The sequence below is a fragment of the Periplaneta americana genome, chromosome 17 (genome assembly GCF_040183065.1).
Source record: "Periplaneta americana isolate PAMFEO1 chromosome 17, P.americana_PAMFEO1_priV1, whole genome shotgun sequence".
Lineage (NCBI taxonomy): Eukaryota > Metazoa > Arthropoda > Insecta > Blattodea > Blattidae > Periplaneta > Periplaneta americana.
This window is the reverse complement of record NC_091133.1, coordinates 556,023-573,618: the sequence shown is the minus strand read 5'-3', so window position 1 is coordinate 573,618 and position 17,596 is coordinate 556,023. Positions and strand designations below refer to the sequence as shown.

The 17,596-nt window shown below is 35.3% G+C and overlaps 1 protein-coding gene across 1 annotated transcript; it reads right to left on the bottom strand.

Moving 5' to 3' along the window:
• Positions 1-1,464: 1,464 nt before the first annotated feature.
• LOC138693366 (zinc finger protein 721-like) lies at positions 1,465-15,086 on the bottom strand. Its single transcript, XM_069817285.1, has 4 exons — positions 14,973-15,086; positions 11,361-11,498; positions 9,835-9,917; positions 1,465-4,873 (listed from the first exon to the last, which is right to left on the bottom strand). The coding sequence occupies exons 1-4, from the start codon at positions 15,084-15,086 to the stop codon at positions 2,221-2,223; spliced, it is 2,988 nt and encodes a 995-aa protein (XP_069673386.1). The 3' UTR covers positions 1,465-2,220.
• Between the last annotated feature and the right edge of the window lie 2,510 nt (positions 15,087-17,596).

The following is a 17,596-nucleotide window of genomic DNA, read 5'->3' as shown; positions in this document are numbered from 1 at the left end:
AAAGAGGAAATTTATAGCAGAAATGTAAGTAGAGCCTAACGATATTTTATTATAGCACACGTCAAGTAAAGAGTGAAGCGATGCTTGGAGAGCGTATTGATAGAATTTCGAAATGAAAACATCTGTACTGCAGTAGCTGACAAGTTGCACGTATTCAAGTGTGTTCGTAAATGAGGAGGATTTGGATAAATGACAGATGTACTGTGTATGAATAATGTGTGTTTATTAATTATTACAACAAATTGGAAATCATCAACTGCAATCTTTGTATCCATACGAAGTATGTAAAACAATTTATTGTAACACTAAGTAACAATTCTATGAGAAAAACAATGCAAATACAACCTAATACAAAATTTGGTAGGAACAGTGAAGATGTACTCTTAATGTTTTAATACCTAAAATTGTATTTTACGTAAACATTTTTTCTTCCAATTGTATGGCAAGAAAAAGTGACGTAATGAACTTTTCAATATATTTCAGGCAGAAGACTAAACAATAACTGAGAACAAATTGCTTAATAGACAGGTATGTACACGACAACTAATATTATGTAATACTATAAATAAAAATACTCAATTACTCACAGCAAACATAATTCTTGTTGAGGATCTTGCTCTTTCCCAAACAGCAACAGCAATGATGCGGTATGTAGAAGAATAATCCTCATTGTAATTATGTATTAAAACGTTCAATTGTACATTAAAAATTTGCACATTATATTAAAACCGATCCACGTGTAAACAGATACTCTTTTGAGCTTATCTTTACACATGAAACACATTCCAAAATTATCACAACTGAAAGGCATTTACTGCCTTCCTCTTTCTCTCCAAATAGAACAATATTGTTAATATAGTTTATCGTCTGACATCTTCCTCTGCCCCCAACTCATCTCCGATTTACGATTACTTCCAGTATATCCATCACTAGGCAGTTTCTTCTCAGCCAGTGACCCAAACAATTCCTTTACCTCTTCAATTTCATTATTTTTTTCTTTCTTCACTGCTCTTTCCAACACAGCTTATTTGTTATTCTGTGTGTCCATTTAACACGATCCATTTTCCTCCCTACATATTTTTAATGCTTGTATTCGCTTTCCTTCACTTCAAAGTAATGGCCATGTTTCTGCTCCAAACAATCCCACACTCCATCCAAAGCACTTCATTATTCTCTTACTTACTTGTCTTTCTAGAGATTCACAAAAGATGCTCCTTATTCTACTAAAAGCTTCCTTGATCATTCCTTATCTCAATTTCATTTCCTAGCAACAGGTGATGTTACTGCTTATAGTATACCCCAAGTATTTGAAGACGACCACTTTTTCTATTTCCTAATTTGGAATTCCTCTGACAATGGTCCTCATCTTGTTTGAATTTATGCTTATCCCATACTACTGTTCGGCAGCTGTCATTGAGATCCAGTAGGATATAGCTTATTATCGTCTCCTCTGCTGCTAACAACGCATATCATCATCAATTCTGATGTATCTAGTTAATAACGAATGCTCACCTTTCATTATATATATTTCAACACTATTTTAGTTCTCGTTCTAGTTGTCGTTCACGGTTAATTGTGTATCAAGTCCTACAGTTTAACTTACAGGACAAAGACAAAACACATTCCACAAACTCAGCATTACCAAGTCATTTCGTCGGTAAATTTGAAACCATATTTAAAATAGTCTTCCTAAAGAAACACGCTTCAGAGATCAGACTTCAAAGGCTTATCACTTAAAGGTGTTCATTGCTTGTTAGGCTACCTGAGCGAAGAATAATTTACTACAAAGATGGTATTACAAAAGGTTATTACCAACAGACTTGAGCACATGATTAGTTAAACACAATTAACGTCACTCAAAACTTAGATACATGTGAAAGGTTTCTCGCCTGTACGCTGCCGTTCATGGTTTCTTAGAATAGTCGAAACTGAAAAACACTTAAACACGAATTTAATATTTGAAAGATTTCTCACCTGTGTGCTGGCGGACATGGTTTCTTAGTTTAGTCGAATGTGAGAAACACGTACCACAAACTTAACATTTGAAACTTTTATCATCAGTGTGTAATGGTAACAGCATTATCAAGTAAGAATAGCGCGAGAAACACTTACCAGAAACATCCATTTGAAAGACTTCTCTCCCAAGTGAAGACGTTCATGAGTATTTGGAATATTCGATTGCGAAAAACACTTACCACACTCATCACTTGTGAAACGTTTCTAGCCTGTGTGCAAGCGCTCATGTACTTTCAAGGTATCTGAGCGCGAGAAGCACTTACCACAAACATCGCATCTGAAAGGTTTGTCGCCTGTGTGTATTCGTAAATGCACTTTCAACTTACCGGAGCGCGAGAAACTCTTACCACAAACATCACATTTGAAAGGTTTCTGGCCTGTGTGCCGGAGATCATGGTCTCTTAGGGTAGACGAATCTGAGAAACACTTACCACAAACTTTACATTTGAAAGGTTTCTCGCCTGTGTGCCCGCGTAGATGTCTCTTTAAGTTACCAGAATTGGAGAAACCCCTACGGCAAACATCACATTTGAAAGACATCTCTCCCTTGTGACGACGTTCATGGATTTTTAATAAATACGATTGCGAAAAACACTTACCACACACATCGCAACTGAAAGCTTTTTCGCCTGTGTGCACGCGCCCATGAACTTTCAAGTGACTGGACTGCGAGAAGCACTTACCACATATATCACATGTGAAAGGTTTATTGCCTGTGTGTAGTCTTAAATGCTGCTTCAAATTACCGGAGCGCGAGAAACATTTACCACAAACATCACATTTGAAGGGTTTCTCGCCTGTGTGTAGCCGTAGATGCTCTTTCATCATACTGGAGGTCGAGAAACACTTACCACAGACATCACATTTGAAAGGTTTGTCGCCTGTGTGTATTCGTAAATGCACTTTCAACTTACCGGAGCGCGAGAAACTCTTACCACAAACATCACATTTGAAAGGTTTCTGGCCTGTGTGCCGGAGATCATGGTCTCTTAGGGTAGACGAATCTGAGAAACACTTACCACAAACTTTACATTTGAAAGGTTTCTCGCCTGTGTGCCCGCGTAGATGTCTCTTTAAGTTACCAGAATTGGAGAAACCCCTACCGCAAACATCACATTTGAAAGACATCTCTCCCTTGTGAAGACGTTCATGGATTTTTAAAAAATACGATTGCGAAAAACACTTACCACACACATCGCAACTGAAAGCTTTTTCGCCTGTGTGCACGCGCCCATGAACTTTCAAGTGACTGGACTGCGAGAAGCACTTACCACATATATCACATGTGAAAGGTTTATTGCCTGTGTGTAGTCTTAAATGCTCCTTCGAATTACCGGAGCGCGAGAAACATTTACCACAAACATCACATTTGAAGGGTTTCTCGCCTGTGTGTAGCCGTAGATGCTCTTTCATCATACTGGAGGTCAAGAAACACTTACCACAGACATCACATTTGAAAGGTTTGTCGCCTGTGTGCATTCGTAAATGCACTTTCAAATTATCGGAGTGTCGGAAACACTTACCACAAACATCACATATTAAAATCTTCTCTCGCATGTGAAGACGTTCATGGACTTTTAGGGTATTCGCTTGCCTAAAACACTTACCACATACATCACATTTGAACGGTTTATCGGCTGTGTGTAGTAATAAATGATCCTTCAAGTAACCGGAGCGCGAAAAACACTTACCACACACATCGCATCTGAAAGGTTTTTCGCCTGTGTGCAGGCGTGCGTGCACTTTCAAGGGACTGGCCTGCGAGAAGCTCTTACCACATACATCACATTTGAAAGGTTTATCGGCCGAGTGTAGTCGTAAATGAACCTTCAAGTAACCGGAGCGCGAAAAACACTTACCACACACATCGCATCTGAAAGGTTTTTCGCCTGTGTGCACGCGTGCATGCACTTTCAAGTGACTGGCCTGCGAGAAGCACTTACCACATACATCACATTTGAAAGGTTTATCGGCTGAGTGTAGTCGTAAATGATCCTTCAAGTAACCGGAGCGCGAAAAACACTTACCACACACATCGCATCTGAAAGGTTTTTCGCCTGTGTGCACGCGTGCATGAACTTTCAAGTGACTGGCCTGCGAGAAGCTCTTACCACATACATCACATTTGAAAGGTTTATCGCCTGTGTGTAGTCGTAAATGGTCCTTCAAGTAACCGGAGCGCGAGAAACACTTACCACACACCTCGCATCTGAAAGGTTTATCGAAATTGTGCATGCGCTCATGCACTTTCAAGTTCCGGGACCGCGAGAAACACTTACGACAAACATCACATTTGAAAGGTTTATCGCCTGTGTGTAGTCGTAAATGCGCTTTCAAGTTATCGGAGTGCGAGAAACACTTACCACAAACATCACATAGAAATGTCTTTTCTCGGATGTGAAGACGTTCATGAACTTTTAGGGTATTCGATTGCGAAAAACACTTACCACAAACATCACATTTGCAGGACGTCCCTCCCATGTGATGACGTTCATGTCTTTTTAGAATAATCGATTGCGAAAAACACTTACCAAGCACATTGCATCTGAAAGGTTTATCGCCTGTGTGTAGTCGTAAATGGTCCTTCAAGTGACCGGAGCGCGAGAAACACTTGCCACAAACATCGCATTTGAAAGGTTTCTTGCCAACTTCCGTGGATAAATGCTCGTTCAGTTTTTCCGCAGTCGAGTAACGCATTTTAGACGATTCTAATTCCAATTGCTTCTCACCTTCAAGTGTCCGCACAGCTCTTCCGGTGGAATCTGAATTCTTGGGAATATCGCACACAGTGTCGTTCTCTTCAAGGGAAAGACTGTCCAATTCTGAAGATACAGACCTCTCAATCGTAGCTGCAACGCTGAAGTAAACATACTATCAGTCTACAAAATAGTCGCAACAAATGTACATTCAATTGCTGAATATTTAAAAAAAGCTATTTCATGACAAGGTGAATTACGATTAGAGATACAAGCTTGTAATTAATTTATGAATAACACAGGAAGTAGCGAAATATCTGAACTATTTGGACTTCACCTGTACAATAAATTTAATAAGGGTTACACCACATTGGTTAGCACTTGTCAAGTTTTTTTTTTAATAAACCTCTCTGATCAAAGTCCCCTGTCTTTGAGAGGGCTACATTATGCGATTATTACGAAATTAGGGATTGGAAATGCCCATTAACTTTTTCTAGCTCTTATTATTGTGATATATAAAATGTTTATAGTTTTAATTTTAGCAATTTCAAATTAGGAATATTTCCAGTGGAACATTACTGGTTCCATTTCGTAGCAAGCATCATCATGAGAAAATTTGAATTGGTATTATCTCTACCTTGCCATTTGTTGTCTTGTGAAAGTTAAACTAGTAACGTTGCTTTCAGAGCTCTGCAACAATGTAATTTACAATTGTACAAAATTATAAGCTTACTAAATAATTATGTTTTCGCTTAAATGATAAGTACTCTCGAACTCAAATATAAAAAAGCATTAATTGACTCAATTTAGAGTATTATTTGAAATGTCTGTAGCAAATTGAAGATTTGAATACTCTTCTATTGAATGCATTTTGTCTGACAATAGCTTTCACCTCTATGCGGATGTTGATAATTCAAGTTATTTATCAGAAATAAATGGTTGCGCGTCTGGCAGCGAAACAGGGTGGACGGTGTTCGAATCCCAATTGGGGCAAGTTAACTGCTTTCGTTTTTTCTTGGGGTTTTCCATTAACACAACATGACCAAATGCTGGGTAACTATCAGTGCTGGACCACGGACTCGTTTCACCAGGATTATCACATTCATCTCAATCAGACGCAAAATAAGTGAGATGTTGATAAAGTGTCGAAAAATAACCCACTAAAAATGGTATGAGAGTCTGGACGTGAACACATGGAAATGCTTATCATACTCATGGGATGCAAGTACACACAGGAGGGAAACCAGATGAGTCTGCAGAAAAGAGACAAGAACCAAGGAATGTGAACTGTTCACGATGTTATGTTGGTTCTCTATGGTACAAAGCGAAGGGTAACGAAAGACCTCTTCATAAGCTGCAATATGACAGAGAACATTTTAGCTCAAAACCTAGCCCTCACTGGATGGGAAAAAAGTTGACATACTCAAGCGTTCACATCAGCAAAGGAAAAGAAGATTTATTCGTCCCTTTTCGGGGTCATGATGATTTCAATGACATTCTACAATACAAGAAAAAAAATATTTTGTGCTGCTGTCATCACTAGCAACGTGGTATGACTTGTTCAAAGGGAGACAACAATTTGAAGCCAATGATAATCCTCGACTGTAAGAAAACGAAAGCAGGGGTGGATACTATAGACAAGATGGCTAGAAACTACAATACTTGTGAGGCGGTCTGTATGTCTGTTGTGCAACATAGACGTCAACACACTGTAAACTCCAGAACGGAAAATGAAACAAAACATCATAGACGCCTATTCCTGCTTGAACTAGGTGACGTGCCAGTTCGTCTCTTCATCACCCAGAGATCTACGATTGTAGCATTGAGAAAGCCAGAGCGTGTTTGCATGGAAGCACTGGGTATACACACTCCATAGAATGAACGCTGCATTAGGCAATGTACCAGCTGGAAATGGAAGGAAAAGTGGACACTGCCACATGCGCCCAAGGATGCTGGGCAGGAGACTGACCTGAAGCTTCAAATCATATACGACATTAAGACAAATGGGTTGTATGCGGAGGCTATGAGGAACGCGGGAAATTGCAAAGACTGGAGCACAGCAGGCGTTCAAACCTTACCGTCCTCTGATATCCCTCTGCTACCTGCAACCTTGTGTTAGACGTCATAGGAAAGTGCAAATTTAATGGAGTGCGTCACTCGACCTCATGCTAAAGAGTAAAGAGCATTGAAGGCATCATAACAATTTCCTCAATTACTTCAATTTTTACTGCATATTTTAAATAATTAAATAAAAATTATTTCAGAATCAATATCTATGTTCGGTAGAATGTATAGCTGTAACCAGTTTTTTCATCCACAAAACTTAACAAACTTCGATTGACAGACAATAATTTATTTACGTTCAGTTTTATGGACTGCAACTGCTAACGTAATATTGCCCGACATAGAGAATGTTATATCCAAAATAATCCTTAAATATGGAGCGTCTGCAGCAGGTCCTTCAAGTGAGAAAAATGACTCTTGTGATATAAGAAAACGTGTTTCAACATTGTGAGTACACATTGCAATTGCAACATACAAGCAATCAAGTAAAAGCTTAGGAAGTAACTAGCTTTCCTTGTTCAATTTGTACACTGACGTTCAAAGACATCTGACCTTCGATTTTATGATCATGTAAGCGAATTTTTTACTCACAGAATAAGTCAGACGAAAAGTATGCAAAAAACAAACAAACTTTGAAACAGTATTCTTCAGTGACAAAAGGTTTCACCATTATTGGGGCGCTTACAAAGTGTCAGGGAAAATGACGTAGTTCAAGCATAAATTATTATCATAACTGACAATATGTGCCGTTTCCCGCTAAACCTAGTGTAGTTTTGCAATCAGCAGAGTGGGATGAAGTATTGATTTCTATAATGCGGGCATTATTTGTCCAGTACGATTTACAACACCGACTTTTATATTCGCCATTTGTTCAAAGAAGTAATAACTACAGAAGCCACACTTACACCAACAAATTATAGTTCTCTATAGATTAGTAGGGTGAGGTATCTATGTATTCACGTGCCAGTATATGGTTCATTGTTCCAATGTTTCGTAACACAATATAATTCAAGTACAATAAATTATATTTTTGCCTAAAAGAACTTGCAATCTTATTCAACATGAGGTACTTTTAATTTGTAAGCAAGTAGTCATGAAATATTAAATCCATGTCAGAAATATTCCAATTCCTAAGTAATGTTGATGGCTTATTTTTTGTGTTTTGTAGACGTTGTTATATAAATTCATTGCACTTAATTTATTGTTGATTACTATTGTGCATGACGTATCTCAGGCAGTAATAACATAAACATCCGTGCCTGAACAGTGGATAGTCACACAGTTATATGCAGTCTGTTACAGAGAATCACGTGGCTATTCCGTAACTAAAAAATCATTAGTTGTTGTGCTGATTTCGTGACAGCGCTGCTCTAAACTCACAAAGTGTGAGAAATATTGGAGAGTATGAGAGTTTATGGCTTTAGAGCTAAGAACCATGCATCAGTTAATAACAACACCATCATATCTAGTCACTAGAAGAGGAAACAGTGGCCAAACAGAAAGAAATCAGAAATTGGTGTAACAACGTTGTTCAAGTACAGTTATATGTAGGCTATTATTGCAGAACGGTAGTACATCAGGTGTTATGGAACTGAAAGAATGATGATCTTAACAACAGCAAAATAAATAAATAAATAAATAAATGAATAAATAAATACATAAATAAGTAAATAGACATATAGATATATAGGTACGTATGTAGATAGGTAGATAAATAAATAAGTAAATAAATAAACAAGTAAGTAAATAAATAAGTAAATAAATAAATAAGTAAGTAAATAAATAAATAAGTAAATAAAGAAGTAATTAATATGGAAGTAAATAAATAAAAAAATAATTAAATGAATACATAAATAACGTAAGAAGTAAATAAGTGAGTAAATAAATAAGTAAATTAGTTAGTAAATAAAGAATTAATTAATAAGTAAATAAAAAATTAAATAGATAAATAAGGAAATAAGTAAATATTTGTGTAAATATGTAATAAATAAGTAAATAAATAAATAAGTAAACAAATAAGTAAATAAGTAACGAAATAAATAAGTAAATAAAATTAAATAAACAAATATGTAAATGAGTAAAAAAATTAATAAATAGATAAATAAATAAATAAGGAGCCAAGTAAATAAGTTAGTAAATAATTTAGTAAATAGAGAAGTAATTAATAAGTAAGTAAATAAATGTATAATTAGAAAGGAAATAAGTAAACAAGTAAGTAGATAGATAGATAGATAGATAGATAGATAGATAGATAGATAGATAGATAGATAGATAGATAAATAGATAGAACTTTATTGTCGATGGCATAATGTATGCATAGACATGGTCAAATATATACAATTACAATTTAATGTAAAATAAGTCAAATATAAAAAAAAAAAACATTATTCATTTCAACGGCCCATGCGTGCATCCTCAAGACTGTAGGGACACAATTTTATTAATTTCGTTTTTACATAATTCTTAAATTTCATAGAATTTTTTGTATATTTGATGTCATCAGGCAAACTGTTGTATATTTTAATACCAAAGACCATATACGTTCTACTAGTGTTTGTAAGGTGGCAAATAAATAAGTAAATAAGTAAGTAAGTAAATAAATAAATAATTAAATAAAATGGCCAAATTATTGTTACACAGTTACTTTGCAACCGTGATTAATACTTTGCAGAAGAATGCTTGGAATGGACACAAAATACACCGTAGTGCATAATTTTCTAGGGAAATATAAAAACTTCAGTTATAAACAAACTGTAGATATTAAGTTGGAGGGCTTCAATACTCTGGGCTGGAATATGAGTGTAAAGGAGCACTACTTGCATGACCAACTTTATTACTTTCCTGAAAATCTAAGCTTTTTTACTGAAGTACATGAAGAAAGGTTTTAACCGTACATTATGGCAACCAGATACCAAGGGAAGTGAAGTGGGAATGTGATGAGTGATTATTGCTGGATGATTGAGGCAGGCAGTTCTTCTGAAGCTGCTTCTGGTGAGTCAAGCTAATAGACACTTCAAACACAATGAACTCTACGTGAAGACTCGCACACCACACTCACCTTTCCGTCAAAACCTCGTTGTCCTCTGCCGTTACTTCCACCCTTGGTTCCTCATTCACTGTGTCCGAGTCAGTCTGCTCTTCCTTGAAATACAGAGCAAATAAAAAAAAAGATAGCACAATTTACATTAAGAAAAGCGCATCGAAATTAGATGCCACAGAACTGCATTTAAATTGTATAAGGCCTAGTAGAATTTTAGCAAATATAGGACAATATTGAGGCAGATTTTTCGTGGGGCAATTCTTTCCCTTGTAGATATGCGGTTTTGAACCTTTTTCAACATGTGACACAGGAAAAAAGTAATTTAAAATCCTGTAGCGCAGACATATAATCTAAAGCTGTTTTCTCCAAGCAGGAGGGGAATTTTGACGGTTTTAGAAGGGGACGAGTGGTATAAAATGCAAATATATGACATAAAAGTATAAGCATTAATATATATTATAAAATATTTTAAATTTTATATGAGTCAACATACCGAGGAATGATAATGTATGCTGAATAGTGGAAAGGCACATGGTGCAAAAGATGTTCAGAACAGAAACGAAGTACATATTATTCACAAACCAAATTAACATAACTATTGTATTTTTTTTTAAGTTTGTGATAGAAATGCAAAATTTAATGCCAGAAAATTATTCCAATGCAATATCAATGTCAAAAGTACCGCATTCTGAATGTTTTCTTAACTTCATATTTAGAAGATACGAAAAGATACAATACTATTACATGTTCTGATAAGATATTTAATGCAGGAAACATTTCATTTTATAAAAACAAGTGAAATAGGATAGAATTTAAGGTTGGCACTTCACTAATCTGGCTATCCTAGATGCGAATCTGTCATTCTCTTCTCTGTTGCTTGCACACCCACACTTTGCTCACTGAATGTTGACTTGTGCCATGTTTGATATTCTGTAGCACACCAATGGATCACTTGTGTATGAACAGACACGCTGGTGGAAAATTACTGTTACAGAGTAACTATTTAACCACTTATAATACAAGACATATGAGAACATTTTGCAAAATTTAGAACCTATTCTGCAATCCACTCAATATCAACTACATAATTTATCGTAAACTTACAAAATATCTTCTCATTATTCGTAAGATAATATTCTACAAAAGATAAATTGCAACTACGTAAAAACTTAAGAACAAAAGATGAACAAATGAAGTCACGAGATAATGTATGTACAAAGAACTAAAGCACAATCTTTTACTTTGAAACGGTAATATGTATTAAGAATTTTAGACAACGACACAGAGTAGACAAAAAGAAGCAGTGTCCTCAAACACCATAGATTATGCAACAAGCAATTACGTTTTCATATCTAAAACAAACCGAGAACTACTCCAGAATGAGTTCCCTGCAATATGACATATCTCGTAACACTAAATAGTGATAAATGCTTTTCTGTCTCTAATATAAAGTAAAAGGCACTGCAAACACTGTTGTAAAGAGGTAGCGGATCTGACAATCAAAACACAAGAAGAACATAGTGCAATCCTTGAGCTGCACTCACCTCAGGTTCACGTTTCACGACTGGGAACGAAATTGCCACTGGATCTTTCTCACATTTTACCTCTGATACGAGATCATGGCTCTGCTTCACATATTCCTCCTTTATAGCAGTCACATGATGATCCAAGAAATTCCGTTCCTGCAATACAAAGAGATATCTTAAATGAGCAATTTATTACAGGATATTAGAAGACGACGTCTAACGTTACAAGCTGCTGTCTATATATCTGCATGCAACAGCTTGACATTATGAGGAATGGGGCCAGAATTCATAAGTGAATGCAAATTTTTCATGCTGAAACATTATTTACACATGTTTTGAAGGTCTGTAATAATACGAAACGCAAATCGTGCATATTACGGCCATTCCTGCATATAATATACTAATGTGCATAAATTGTAGCATATTTTCAACACTGTTTTGTGTTAATCCTAAAATTTGAGTTGCTTTGCAAAAACAAAAAAATAAACAAACAAATAAATAAATAAATAAAATAAAACAATAAGAAATTGCAAACGATATAATAGACAGTTCAATACATAATTTTTATTGTTGCTTATTATGAAAACAGCATCTGAAGGAAAAATACATTGATACTTTTTTTCACTCTGTGGGAGAATTTCAAAATATTTCTGATTCATTGAATCTTACTGACGAGGAGAAGAAAAAAGCATTCCCTTGAATTTCAAAGCTACTTTCAGTATAATTTTATCATTTTTCATGTACGTATTCTGTACTCGGGTTTTCCTTTTTTATGAAAATAAAGCTTATATCTTAGACAACAAAAAAGCTTAGAATATTCGTCGAATTTCCCGTGTTCAGTATCTAGTTGGAATCCACAAACAATCAGTTCAAGTAAATTCAAAACCTCTATTTCTATTTCGAATAATTTCAAGATTTGTCAACTGAAATTTTTAACTTTAATTTTCTATACCTAAATTTAAGTTGAATGCACTTCATTGACAGAACAGACATAACTAAATAAATAATACTTTGATATATGCTGTAAGTAACCGTATGTATCAGAATATTTGGCAAAATTTAGAGCACCTTCTGAAATTCACCCAAATAAGCCCCAGAATGTACTGTAAAGTTACAAAATATGATTTCCATAATGGCAGCATAATTTCCTAGAAAAAAAAAATCCCAGAGACGTAAACACCTAAAAGAAAAATGAAAACAAGTGATAATATTTCTGCTTACATCTACAGCAAAATAAATCATTACTTTAAAACGGCAAAACGTATAGAGAATTTTAGACAAAGACATAGAGAAAACAAAACAAATCAAGTCAAGTACAACACAGTATCAAAATAATAGACTGTGGGAATTTGTAGCTATGACAACCATAACGACTGAGTGTAACAAGAAATTTCGGTCCCGAATTTAAAACAAAAACGAAACAACAATACAAGAAGACATATAAAATAACAAATAGAAACGAGATTGTTCTGCCACGGTCACACACTAAAAGGCGCTACAAGTACTGTTGTAAAGAGGCAGTGTCCATTACAAACAAAACACAAGAAAAACACTTCAAAAAGAACACACAGTGCATTCTTTATGCTACACTCACCTCAGGTTCACGTTTCACCACAGGGAAGGATTGGCACTGGATCCTCAACTTTTATCTCAGAAGTGAGATCATGGCTCTGGTCCTGATATTCCTCCTTTGAACCAGTCACAAGCTGATCCAAGGAATTCCGTTCCTGCAGTACCAAGAGACATCTTGAGCAATTTATTATATGGTGTTAGCACAGTTTAGTATATACAGTTGCGAAGCTCAATACTTGATAAATATGCATACATAGATAGTTGCTAATCACCAGGATCGCTACTATCGCCTCAGTTCAGCCAGTTTTCCGAGCGACGATAATGTATGTTCGGGTTTTCTATTTCAGTATATGGAGCTCAGTGAAATATTATATTTTGACTTTATTGCGTATCATTGCTAAGTTTTATTTAGTGTAATGTGTCCATAAGTTCCATTTACATCGTATTGCATAATTTGATGCAGAAATAATTAGAAAACTGTGTTATTTTAATGTGAACAGAATTTTACATGTTAACATAATCTATTCGCATCAACATTTTATGTTTAGAATGAAAGCTATTTTGAGGTTTAATAAAAAAAGAATTTATATTGTGATTTTAATTTAGCACATCCACCTTAATTAATTGTAGATAGAAAATTTACCTATGGAATTAATGTACGTACGATCGTGTTACTTCGTCTCTTAGGAAGTAGATAAATATAAAAATTCAGTACATACGCGATTGTAGTATTAACATACAGACAAATTGAATGTGCGGCGTATCATACATGACATTATGCTTAATTATAATGTATAATTGCGAATATAGGAATATAAATAATAACCTACAATTTCCATATGACATAACATAGGCCTAATATGTAATGGCAGGGCATTGGAGAGTTTGTAAATCTAGTTGCTCTAGTAATAGCGCTGTGAGCTTACCGTTTTTCAATATAGTCAAGTGTTCCAAGGTCAATAAGGCAGAACTCATAAAGCGGTGGAACTAGCGCTGAGGTAGTTCCTGCGATTTCGGAAGTAAAAATCGTCGAATTTAAAACAGATTTTTTTGTGGAGGTGCAGGTGATCGTATAAGCAAGGCATAATAAATGCCAATACTAACCAAACCTAACCCGTCACAGATCCGTATATCCAAGGAGTATGAGTACAAAGGAACTACTTCTGCGCTAGTTAAAGCTACTAACATAGTACATTAATTAGACTTCAGATTGGAGTACCGTAAGAAACGAATAAATAGAACTGAAGTAGAGACAAATTGCATTTACAAGTTACCACACGTAACTTTATGCTTAATTATAATGTATAAATGCGAATAGTGGAATATTGGTACAGTAAACATAACCAATAATTGCAACATAACAAAATATCCGTGCGATGCAAATGAAAATTATTGAATCGAGCATAAATGAATGTACAAGAATTTCGCAATATTTAATCCAAATAAAGTCAGGTATTACACATACTGTATGAAGAACGCAATTTTCACACCAAAAATAATATTACACCTTAACTCGCAAGTGAATTATGTCTGAAGTTCTCATAATCATTGCTTTAAATTTACCTTTATTCATGCAATTACACTACATTTTAGAGAAATATATGTTGCTCTTTATGCATTCCAACTAATTTATATGGTTGAAAGAAAGAACATATTCTCAAACACCCCTACCCTCCTTTTCTATATTTGACTTATCAATAATTGAAAGCGAAACATTATTTATAGTCTTAGATAAAGAGAATAAAATGAAAATCAATTCGTGACATTAAGCATAATATCAAATACCTACATTGCGGGAATGTGTAGCTTGGCAACCATTAAGAATAAGGTGTAACTGTAAGTTCGTTTTTAAATTTGAAATATAAAACCAGATAACAATTCAACATTACACTTCGCTACAACATAACAAGTAAAAAATATAATGTCATCAGATTCCTTCTATCCCTATCACACACTAAAAAGCACTCCAAGTAATGTTATAAAGAGATAGTGTCTGTGCTAATCAAAATACAAAGTAAGCGCTAGAAAATCACATCGCATAGCGTCCGCTCCACTCACCTCTGGTTCATTTTTCATCATTGGGAATGAAATTAGCATCGGATCTTTCTCAACTTTCACCTCATGTGTGAGAGCATGTCCCTGGTCCAAATTTTCTTCGGAGTAATAAGACATATTGCGTAAGCTATTGTATAAGAATCGTTTAACTATTGCGTGTTTCCAATTACCGTTATGATTTAAGAAAGTTAGGGCCAGTGTTGCCAACACGTTTGCAGAAATTCACTAAACGCTTAAAAAAAACACTAAATATAGCATTAAACCCACTGGATTTTTAGATGTATATTACATTTATAAAATAGTGCGAATTCGGCTATTTCTTTGAAAGGGTTCATATCTGAAGCATCTTTATAGACGACTGAAAAACTTCACACCATTATGCTTTAGATTTCCAACCGCCAAAAGCACCATGTTGAGGAAAGTTGGTCACGCCTGTTAAGAGCCGTAATGAAGTATTTTCAAGGCAGCCGTGTTCAGACAGATTTTCTAGGTTCAGAATGGCTGTAATTTGATGTTTTACTTCTCCTTTGCAATTATTATTTTTTGGATGATTATTTTTCTTCTAATATTGCTTTTTAATACCAATTAATAGTAAGAGCTGATAATAGCTTATCGTTAAAATCCAAGAATCAGTGACTGTTTTTTCACACGTAGAGATAGTAGGCTTGCAAACTGTCCTGTATTTTCCTGGACAGTGCAGGATTTTGACCATTGCGTGCAACGTCCCGATATAATTTGCATATGCATCAAAAGTCCTGATTTCAGGGCATATTTGACATGACAGCTGACTTCCGTTCCTATCATATTGTTGGATTTAGTCTGGATTGGAAGATTTTTCCTTACAGTCTCACACAGACATGCTTGCAATATGTGACGAAATGGAGAAATGACTCTGGTTCTAGTGCGCATGTAACTCTAGTTGATGTGTCAATGCAATGATCATACCAAGATCATATCTAAAATTAAGGCGGGTTTTATCAGTCTGCAGAATACCTTATGAGCAATATATACTTTGTGCTCATCTTATGCACTTTTACTTTAGCTCGGCGCCATTCAGTTTTATGTCCTCTTCGTTCCCATGGGAGGAGAGAGAACAGTTTCCTTGGGCGGGGGGGGGGGGCAAAGCAAAAGCAGAGAATTCCCATAAAACTGGTTTATGGCGGATATCGTTTACCTTCCGCCCCCTTATAGCTTGATCGTTTTGCACTATATCGGAATATGATCATTAAATAAAAGTATTTTCGGGGGGGGTGGTGTTTCTTACAGTGTTACATCCTTACCCGGGATGTTATGGACCGAGTTCGATAGAGCTTGAACTGTAGGTCAACTACAAATTATAATAGGACATTAATTAAAAGCATCTCTCTTTTTTTTCTCTCGTACAGAAACACATGCATACATAAATAACAATTTTGTAACTATGCTAACAGAAACTTTTTTATATAAAGCTTACCTTCTTGAAGATACCATATGAAATATAAACTCTAATTATTTTATTTAATCTCGTCTTTAAGTTTACACATTATACCGGCTTAGTTTCTCCAGTGTTTTGCAGTATGTTATTCATATTTCTCCAAGTAGTGGCTGGAACACCTGTAGACTTGTAACACATGTGTAAAGGCTGTTACAAGAGAAACACTACACTGCTTCCATTGCTGAAATGAGGTATAGAATATGTAATAATAATAATAATAATAATAATAATAATAATAATAATAATAATAATAATAATACGTGGCGCTACAGACCGTGAAGGACTTAGACCGACCATTCGGCTGCTGGCCTCACGCCCACATGCTGAAGCAGAGGTGGACGATCATCCAACCAGAATGGAGGTATGGTGTGGTTAGCACGATGATTCCCCCATCCGTTATGGCTGGCATTCATTCAGAAATTTAAAATAAATATTATAGTCCAGACACATTATCTGAAGGCTTTAATCGTCAATTTAAGCACAGGAACTTTAACATAAACAAAAGCAAAAAAGTTTTTTTTAATACTTTGTAACATTAATAAAAGAAAAGGTGTTGTGACAAGTTTGGTGGGTAGAACCCCCATAGCCCCCCATAACTCCGCCCTTGTTTTGCTCCACTAGATACGTCATTCATTGTTTTCGGCAGAAAAGTGAAAAAAAAGAAAATAATATACTTTTACGATAGACATAGATATCAACGAGGACAACAACAACGACTTGTAAAATACCATAGACCATCAAGTGTGATAAGTTGTGATAGCTCTGGTGTAAATCATGTAAACGTCTGTGTTTTCCGAGAAGGGTGGCTGAAATCTTTTGTGTACGAAGGATAAGTTATTTCGGATTAGTACAGGTTACGTTAAGTTAGGTTAGTTTATATTAGCTTAGAGATAGCGTGTGGGAAAATATCAGAGATACTATCAATTTCCAGCTGAGCCGAGCATAGGTTATTATGAAATTAAGGAAAAGAAACCGTGGTATGATGAAGATTGTTGCATGGTAGTAGAAAGAAGAAAACAGGCAAAATTGAAATTCTTACAGGATCCAGGTGAGGAGAATAGAGATAATTATTTCAATGAAAGACGGAAAGCAAGTCGTATATTTACGAATAAAAAGAGAGGCTACTTGAAGGAAAAACTGTTCGAGGTAAAAA

Coding starts and splice junctions, on each gene's coding strand:
- LOC138693366 (XM_069817285.1), bottom strand. CDS start 15,086: ATGTCTTATTACTCCGAAGAAAATTTGGACCAGGGACATGCTCTCACA. Junction 9,918..11,360: donor TCGTGAAACGTGAACCTGAG/GTGAGTGCAGCT, acceptor CTGTATTTCAAG/GAAGAGCAGACTGACTCGGA. Junction 4,874..9,834: donor AACGAGGTTTTGACGGAAAG/GTGAGTGTGGTG, acceptor TGTTTACTTCAG/CGTTGCAGCTACGATTGAGA.